This window comes from Anomaloglossus baeobatrachus, chromosome 7 (assembly GCF_048569485.1).
Source record: "Anomaloglossus baeobatrachus isolate aAnoBae1 chromosome 7, aAnoBae1.hap1, whole genome shotgun sequence".
Lineage (NCBI taxonomy): Eukaryota > Metazoa > Chordata > Amphibia > Anura > Aromobatidae > Anomaloglossus > Anomaloglossus baeobatrachus.
The window spans coordinates 144820241-144830294 of NC_134359.1; the positions used below are offsets into that span (position 1 = coordinate 144820241).

General features: G+C 47.9%; 1 protein-coding gene across 3 annotated transcripts in view; it reads right to left on the reverse strand.

Annotated features, from left to right (window-relative positions):
- Nucleotides 1-10054, reverse strand: part of LOC142245214 (glutaminase kidney isoform, mitochondrial-like) — a 1837395-nt gene that overhangs the window by 1112950 nt on the left and 714391 nt on the right. For all 3 annotated transcript variants that reach the window (XM_075317734.1, XM_075317731.1, XM_075317733.1), the window contains exon 7: nucleotides 676-734. In XM_075317734.1, the coding sequence (XP_075173849.1) occupies nucleotides 676-734 (59 nt within the window). The remainder of the gene's footprint in view (nucleotides 1-675; nucleotides 735-10054) is intronic.

The following is a 10054-nucleotide window of genomic DNA, read 5'->3' on the forward strand; positions in this document are numbered from 1 at the left end:
ACAAAAAAAAATTTTGTTTCCAAAATTGGTCTGATGTAAAGTAGATAAGTGGGAAATGTTATTTATTAACTATTTTGTGTCACAGAAATCTCTGGTTTAACGGTATAAAAAGTCAAAAGTTGAAAATTGCAAAATTTTCAAAATTTTTGCCAATATTCAATTTTTTTCATAAATAAACGCAAAAAATATTGTCCTAAATTTGGTACTAACACGAAGTCCAATATGTGACGAAAAAACAATCTCAGAATCACCGGGATCCGTTGAAGCGTTCTAGAGTTATAACCTCATAAAGTGACACTGGTCAGAATTGCAAAATTTGGTCTGGTCATTAAGGTGAAAATTAGCTCCGTCACTAAGGGGTTAATAGAATATGAAGAAAACTGATTATGGATTATCACTGATGAGCTGCAATTCCATTTTTATTTTGTCAATTGGTATATTAGTCACAGAGAAAGACAATCCTTGTGAAAAGGAACATGATATTATGGATGGTGAGTCAAATATGGAGTTTGATAGTAACACCACAAGTTGTGAATGGTAAACATCAAAAGGTTACAATTCCCACTTATGTGACAAAAAAATCTTATATAAAATTTGCCTCTGCCTAAAATATTTCCTCTCAAATATTTCTCCAAATTCCTATATTGCCAACAGTCATTATGAAGGGAAACATACCTTGATTAAGGAGGTGATAACAATTGCCCCGGCATTGACCATTGGATTGTGTGGCTTTTCTGGAATGCATAAAGAAACAGCAACATTTTATTAGCACATATATGAACTTATTTTTGTTGCAAAAAATCGAAGTTGAGATCATCATCATTAACATAACATCATGAAATCAAGTTACACTAACGATCTGCTACAATGACTATTAAAACCACTAAACTCTAAATGGATATGCAGTGAAACAATTTTGCAGAACATCTGAGTAGTAAAATCTTAATTACTCACCGGTAATGGGATTTTCAATAGCCCATGACAGCACCACATGAGAGATAGGTTCCGCCCACATCAGGACAGGAAACCCACTGATAAAAAGGCGGTACCTCTCCTCCACATCAGTAGGTTTTCAGAGCCAGAGAGGACCAACAAAACACAATAAACAGATCAATCACACCACCACCCAAGGAAACCACCAATAACTCTAACACTCCCCGAAGGGTGCCCACAACCAGTGAATAGGGGGGGAACTAAGGGTGCTGTCATGGGCTATTGAAAATCCCATTACCGGTGAGTAATTAAGATTTTTCCCTGCCGCCCATGACAGCACCACATGAGAGATTTATATAGACCAACCACCTTAGGGAGGGACCACCGCTTGTAAGACCCGTCTCCCAAAGGAAAGGTCAGTTGTGGAGGACAAGTCCAGCCTATAGTGCCGAAAGAAAGTCCCAGGAGACGACCAAGTAGCCGCCCGACAGATCTGGTCAAGAGAGGCATCCGCCCTCTCCGCCCAAGACGTAGACACTGCTCTAGTGGAGTGCGCCCTTATGCCCGGAGGAGGAGTGGCGTCTTTAGCCGAGTACGCCAAACCGATGGCATCCCTGACCCACCTGGCCAAGGTAGCTTTAGAAGCCCCACGCCCCTTGGACTGCCCCTGAAAAGTGACAAACAGGACCTGAGACCTCCTCCATTCCCTAGTCCTATCTAGGTACGTGACTAAGGCCCTCCGGACATCCAACGTGTGTAACCTAGCCTCCGTCTCGTTCCGAGGGGGGTCACAGAGGGAAGGGAGCACGATCTCTTGGGACCTATGAAAAGGGGTAGAAACCTTGGGCAAGTAGAAAGGATCAGTCCGCAACACTACCCTATCATCCAGAATCTGGGTATAAGGGTGAACCACAGACAAGGCTTGGAGATCCCCCACCCGCCTGGCCGAGGTGAGCGCGACGAGGAGGAAAACCTTAAGGGACAGCAGTTTGAGAGGGACTTCCCCTAAGGGCTCAAACGGAGGCCCCGTGAGGGCATCCAACACTAAATTAAGGTCCCAAGGGGGAACCCTGGGAGCCCGAATAGGTACAGACTTGGACTTAGATTTAATGAACCGGCAAACCCATTCATTCTGCGCCAGACTACAATGAAACAGAGCCCCTAAGGCTGATACCTGCACCTTGAGCGTACTGGTGGAGAGCCCCAATTCCAACCCCTTCTGGAGGAATTCCAGAATAGCCGGGATAGGAGGGGGGCCCTCCGCCCGAGCCCCCGACTGAAGGAGAAAGCGCTTCCAGACCCTACCGTAAATGGCTGTGGTGACCGCTTTCCTACTGCGAAGAAGAGTATCGATTAAGCAAGAGGAAAACCCACGTCGAGCTAGCAGCCGCCGCTCAAACGCCAAGCCGTCAAATGGAGAGCCGGGTCGGGGGGGTGACGGACTGGGCCCTGGGACAGGAGATGAGGGGCGTCCGGGAGAACCCAAGGATCCCCCAGAGACAGTGTCCGCAGCCAGTAAAACCACGCCCGTTTTGGCCAGAAGGGATCGATGAGAATAATCTCCGCCCCGTCGGTCCGGATTTTCCGGAGAACCGAAGGCAACAGGATCAGGGGAGGAAATGCGTACAGGAGGCCCTGAGACCAAGACATCTGGAAGGCATCGAGGGCAACAGGATCGTCTCGGGGGTTGAGAGAGCAGAACCTGTCCACTTTCCGATTTGCCCGGGTAGCGAACAGGTCCAGAACAGGGACACCCCATAGAAGCGTGATCTTGTGAAAGACCTCCGGGTCCAAGGACCACTCCCCCTGACGGAGACAGTGCCGGCTGAGGAAGTCTGCCTCCTCGTTGTCCGTCCCCTTGATATGAAGAGCTGTCAAGGAGGAGAGATGTTGTTCGGCCAGCTGGAAGATGTACAAAGTCAGAGCCAGAAGAGAAGGGGATCTGGTGCCGCCCTGATGGTTGATGTACGCTACCGTCACCCTGTTGTCCGAAAGGATCCGAACATGGCGACCTTCCAAGAAGGGGAGGAACCCCTCTAGCGCCTTGAGAACCGCCATGAGCTCCCTGAAGTTGGAGGACTGTCTGACCAACTGAGCGTCCCAGGGACCCTGAAGCACCAGGTGGCGTAGATGGGCACCCCACCCCCAATGGCTGGCATCCGTGACTATTGTGTCCGTGACCGGGGAAAGCCAAGGAACCCCCATCCGGAGGTGAGAGGGGTCCTGCCACCAACCCAGGGAGTGTAAAGTGGCCGCAGACAGGGTCAAAAGCTTCTCCAAACAGCCTCCTAACAGTCTCTGAAACCGAAGGACCTCCATCTGGAGGATTCTGGAACGCAGTTGGGCCCACCACACTCCTGGGATGCAAGAGGTAAGAGCCCTGACCAGCGACATAGCTTGTCGCAAGGACATGCGAGGGCAACTTTTCACAGAAGAGAGAAAGGACAAGATCCTGGCGACCTTGTCCTCTGGCAGGTGGCACAACTGGCTGGTGGAGTCCAAGACGAGACCCAGGAAGACTTGACACTGGAGAGGCTGGAGTCTGGACTTCTGTCGATTCACCACCCACCCCAGTCCTTCCAGGATGGTGATGACCTTGGTCACGTGAGTCGCACAGAGAGACTCCGACTGACCCACTATCAGGAGGTCGTCCAGATACGGAACGATCAATATGTCCTGTTCCCTGACATGAGCCATGACCTCCGCGAGGACTTTGGTGAAGATCCGTGGGGCCATGGAAAGCCCGAATGGCAGCGCTGCGAATTGGAAGTGTCTCAGCCTCCCGGAGACGTGTAGTGCGAATCTGAGGAACCGCCGGTGAGCCGGAAAAATAGGGATGTGATAATAGGCGTCTTTCAAGTCGAGGACCGCCATGAAACACCCTGGATACAACAGACTGACAGTCGACTTCATGGTCTCCATTTTGAAGGCTCGCTGTTCCAGATGCAAATTTAAGCTTCTCAGGTTGAAGATGGTGCGGAAGGTGGAGTCCGGCTTCCGAACCAGAAACAGAGTGGAGTAAAACCCCTCCCCTTCTTGACCTATGGGGACCTCCTGAACGACTTTCCTTGAGAGAAGAGTGAGCACTTCTACTTCCAAGGCCATCTGCCGCTCTGGGGACCGCAAGGACGTTAGTATGAGAGACCCCCGAGGGGGCGAACGGAAGTCCAATTTCAACCCTTCCTCCACAATCTGAAGGAGCCACCTGTTGGAGGAGATTGCCCGCCATGCATGGAGGAAGAGGGACAACCGACCCCCTACCTGATGATAGGCGTCATTGAGAGGACTTGGGCTTATTATCGGAGTGCTTGCCGAAGAGAAAACCCGAGTTGTTCTTTCTACGGTCCTTCCACTGATCATGCGGTTTTTGAGACTTCTTTGCAAAAAACTGACGTCTCCGAAAGGGCCGGCTGCGAGAGGACGCCACCGGAAAAACTGGAAACCCCTGTTTCCTATCGGATGCTTTAGTGAGGAGGTCGTCCAGGCTAGAGCCAAAAAGATAGGCACCCTCACAAGGCATGCTGCAAAGCCGTCCCTTGGATTGGACATCACCCTTCCAAGTCTTCAGCCAGAGGGCCCGACGCGCTGAATTGGACAGCGCCGCCGACCTGGCGAACAGTCTTAAAGAATCAACCGAGGCATCAGCCAGAAAGGCAGCAGCACCCTGTATTAAGGGCAAGGACGAGATAATATCCTTCCTAGGAGCGTCATTACGCAACTGGTCTTCCAACTGCTGAAGCCACACCATCAAAGACCGGGCAACACAGGCGCCGGTCACGGCCGGGCGCAAGCCACCAGCCGCAGACTCCCATGTACCTCTCAGAAAACCATCAGCCTTCCTATCCAGCTGATCCTTAAGGGACCCCAAGTCCTCAAACGGCAAGGTAGTGGAACGAGACGCCTTGGCAATAGCGACATCAATTTTTGGGGTTCTATCCCAAGAGGTAGACGCCACAGGGTACTTCCGTTTTAGGGAAGAGCTAAGATTCAACCTTTTGTCCATCTTTTTCCACTGGTCAGTAATGAGACCTTGAACCTTCTGGGGAATGGGAAACCCCTTACGCTTCCTGGAATCCAAGCCCCCAAACATGACATCCTGGGTAGATTCGGGCCCCCTGGAGTCCACTATGCCCATGGTCGAACGTACAGCCTTCACCAAAGGTCCCACGTCTGCTGTAGGGAAACAAGGACGACCACCCTCATCGGAAGAGGAAGAGGAGCCAGAATCGGAGGGGGAAGATCCCGAGGATCCCGACGACCGAGAGCCCTGAGCCGAACCCGCCGAGGTATCGGGAGTAGACTGCTTATGATGACGGGACTTCTTGCGCCTCCTGCCCCCCTTAAGGGATTTAAGGGACTCCTGTACTTCCGCCCTGATAATGGAGCGCAATTCAGACGAGAACCCCGGCCCCTCTTTGAGCAGGGTCTGTTGGATACAGTCTGCACATAGGGCCTTGGTGTAATCCGAAGACAGGGAGGATTGGCATATGGCACATTCCTTGTGACGCTGCTTGGAGGCACTCTTTTTCGGTACCTAACAAGAGAGGGGACACGGAAACGGGGACTTAGAAACATGAAGACCACGAAGTCCACTCACCCCCACGACTCCAGGCAATACCGGATCAGGAGGCGGATTCCCCTTGGATCTCCTGGGACCCACCGACCGAACGCTGCCCGGGCTCGACACAGCCTTCCGGGAACGATCCGCAGAGCCGCGGTCCGAGCCACGCTGGGGCGACTCCTTGCGCTGCTCCTTGCTGCGGGGGGAATCTCCTGCCATAATGGAGGAGAAAAAACTCACCAGTCCCAAGCGCCGGCCAGATATACCTCTTTAGATGGGCGCCGCCATCTTGGATCCGAGTGCGCATGCGCACACCAGTCACTTCCTGGTCGCAGGGCGCACGGCATCCTGGAATCGCGTCACTTCCGGTCGGAGCGTCCAGCTTCACCCCGGCGTGCAGCACAGCAGGGACAAGCCTTCCGGCGGCCGCCGTGAGTGCGCACATCCCCGGAGCGACGCCGGGCCGAGCTCCCGCTCCAGGCCCGCGCCTCACCGCCGCAGAGGTCTGAGACCGAGGGGGGGTGCATCCAGGCCCGAGCACCGGCTTCAGGTAAGTACCAGGCTTCCACACCGGGCCGGACCTGGGACATCAATGGGTTGTCCATACCAGGACAGGAAACCAAACTGATGTGGAGGAGAGGTACCGCCTTTTTATCAGTGGGTTTCCTGTCCTGATGTGGGCGGAACCTATCTCTCATGTGGTGCTGTCATGGGCGGCAGGGAAAAATAGTGATTTATTGATCATTTTAAAACATATGAATGAAAACAGGTACAGTACATTAGCAAAACTCACCAAGACTAGCTCAATGTCTTAATTTCATTGCTTGCTAGATATCTGCAGTTGATATCTGGTTGCCAGTGCACAACAAGGATTTACTACAGTTAGTAAGAATCAAAAAATGTGCAGCAAAATTGATAAATGGCTGTCATGAGGGATTATGGAGATAGCAGGAAATGGGGCCCCTATGGTGACCCTCAGACTAGGGGACCCTGAGCTATCCCTATTCTTAGAGATACTCTTAGTGGTGGGGATGTTTGAGTTTCCTTGGTCCTGCTCCTGACCACCCCCAATCTTATACCCCCTCGCCTGGGAGAGGGGAGGGGCGGGACATTAGTGTGATTTAACCCACAGAAATAGACAAATAGGGACAACCAAAACTCTGTCAGCATGCACACAGAGGTATAAGACAATAACAGATTGGGAGGAAAACAAGAGCAGGGTGGGAAAAGCAAGACGACGGGCAACTCCACAATACCAAGCACAGAGTAACTCTTTCTCCAACAAGTCTGGGACACCACAACTCACAGACCAACACAACATAAACTATAGTTGGCATAAGTAGATTTACTCCAGCCTAAAAATGAGACAAGCAGACTAGCAGAGGTTAACCCTTACTAGCCTGTCTATGAATGAGCAGACAGCAGGTTGATGCCTGTGTCTGCCTGAGTTGATCAGAAACACAGAAAAATCATCGGACAGAGTGTCAGACTCAGAGCCTTAAGGCCCCGTCACACACAGAGATAAATCTTTGGCAGATCTGTGGTTGCAGTGAAATCATGGACATATTGTTCCATTTGTACACAGCCACAAACCTGGCACTGATTGTCCACAATTTCACTGCAGCCGCAGATTTATCTCTGTGGGTGACAGGGCCTTATCGCCGTCATGACAGCGCGTTTTGTGCAAAACTCCACGGAACAATGGCATGGAGAAAATAAATCCTAAAATTTATAGCTATTTAAAACTTGAGAATAGATGTCTAAGGCCTTATTCACAGGTCAGTATTTAGCATCAGTTTTTGTAAAATACCATAGCTAAAGAAAACAGGGACAACAGTTTAAATGGAATCTGTCAGTAGGATAAACCCACCCAAGCTATCTATATTGGCATGTCGATCATAGGAAGCTGAATAAAATGATACCTTGATATATGTAATTTGATTTGTTATTCCAGAGAAATACAAGGGTTTTTTTACATGTAAATGAGCTGTTCCAGGCTATGGGCAGGACACAGATCTGCATGAGATTCTGTCTTCAGAGCCTATTGTAATGAAATGGGATTTACTAGTGTGATGTGTAATGCCTGCTTTCTTGATCTCTTTGCAAAGCTGTGTGACTGTAACTGACAGAATACAGCATTAAACACATCTGCAGGTATCCTATCAGTGCTTTTAACTTCCATCTCAAAGGCAGCATAGCAATACAGCAGAGATGTGAGAGCTGAAGCAAATATGTCTGTAAAAAGACAAAGTTCAGTTCTATTGCTCCGTGTTAGGTACAGTACATGTCTCACATGGGTAACTCCCCCTTTTATTTAAAATAGAGATTCTTATGCAATTAATTTCCTTGCTCATAGTTCTTACAGCTCTTACATATTACAAGAAACAGAGATGTCTGCGGAATAAGCCACCGGAGGATCAAAGCTATTAAGGTATAATTTTTTTGTTCTCCTTCCTCTGACCTGCATGCCCATATAAATGGCTTAAGAGAGTTAATCCTGCTTAAACATTTCCTTTACATCTTGAAATTAAACTTAATTCCAAGAAAATAATGAAAACAAAAATGTACAAATAGTAGAAGGTGCACATCCAGAGGTTGAATGACAGTATTTGAATGTCAGCATCATATTATCATATTATACATTTTAGCATTATTCTAATTAACCCTTTCAGGACAATTCCCACTTTTGTATTTTCCTCCTCATGTTTCAAGAGCCATAACTTTTTTTATTTTTCCATGAATATAGCAGTATGAGGGCATTTTTTGTGGAACAAGTTGTAGTTTTGAATTTCACCATTTATTTTACCATATAGTGGAATATTTTCCCATTTTCCAGTACAAGTGCAATAAAATTGTAAAAAAAAAAGGGCAATTCCCCAATAGTTTTTCCATGTTCACTATATGGCAAAACTAACCTAGCAGTATAATTCTCCAGGTCAGAGTTAGTATGTAGATACCAAAAATGTATAGTTTTATTTTTTTTATTTAAGTGGTAGAAGAAAAAAAAAATTTGTAAAGTTATAAGAATTTTTTTTTTGCTTTTGTCAACATTTTCCAAGATTCATTTGGGGATCTGGGGTTGTGTGAGCGCTTATTTTTTGCACCCTGAACTGAAGTTTTTATTGATACCAATTTTGGGTAGACACAATGTTTTGTTAAAACCTATATTACACATTTTGACCATTTTGTAGATCGCTTTAAATACTACCACAAAAGGACTCCACACACAGCATATGTGGCAACGATCTGCTAGGATGTGCTGATGCAGGAACGACTCTTGCCCTCCTATTCAGAGAAAGAGGTAGAGCTGAATACTAGAGATGAGCGAGTACCGTAATATTTGTAATTGCTATACTCGCAACGAGCACTTTGTAATATTCGTGTATTCGTTCCGAATAGCGAGTACAATGCAAGTCAATGGGAAATGCAAGTAATTTTCAATTATACTCAACAAAGAGGTCTGAGGGCCTGAGGAAAAGGCTGAAAAGGATGGGAAAGTGATGAACCTGAATGGAGAGAGCCTGGATTATATGCCTGCATGCATTTCTTACTCACATATAGTGTCTGGAATCCCCTGAAGCCACACGGAAGAACTTTTTCTTCAATTAATAAATAGTCTTTATTATATAAATTTTACAATTCAATGTTACAATGTCTAGGGCAAATAAAGAGGTGTTAGTCACACAGGACTACGCTTTTCAGCATTGTATCATGCCTTTTTCAAGGTCCAACTTGTATATTATTACCCTGCAGTGTATGTTGCACTGCCCTGGCCAGCCCTGCAGTGACTAACCCAGCAGTGTGTGAGCAGCTGCGGGATGATGAGTGCTGACATCAGGTTAGTTCAGATCATTAACTGCTGTGATGATCTCCGCTGAACTCGTGCAGTCAGCGCTCATCATTGAATTCCATGACGCCGCATTCTCACATCAAGTCCCGCAGACGGACAAGACTATGACTAGCGGTGATGTCATGGGCTCACGGGACTGCTTAAGTGAGAACGCGGCGGCCATTGAACTCAGTGATGAGCACTGACATCATGAGTTCAGCGGAGTTCATCACTTCAGGTAATGAACTCAGGTAACCTCATGACATCGGCTCTCGATATGCCCTGCAGTGACCTGGCCTGACCTAATGATGTTAGTTCAGGTCACTGCACTGCTCTCTCAGCCAATGGGGAACATTCTGTTCTTCATTGACTTGGACAGTGAGTATGGCATGGATCATTGTAGGTCCCCCTTATTGGATTACGCTCGACCCAGATTTGTTTTTCTTTTCAATCAATTTGGTGAAACAGGGAATGTTTTGGGAAATGTTTTTTCAAAGAAACTGTGTTAATGAAATGGGTATCTGTGTGACTGTGTTAATGAAATGGGTATCTGATAGATGCCGTGACATCACTAATGCCAGGGCTTGATGCCAGTTGACAATAAAAAGCTGGTATCAACTCCATATATTACACAGTTTACCACTTCACCCGGACAACGGGATGAGCTAGTGCAAAGCACCGGGATTGGCGCATCTAATGGATGTGCCACTTCTGAGGCGGCTGCAGCCTGC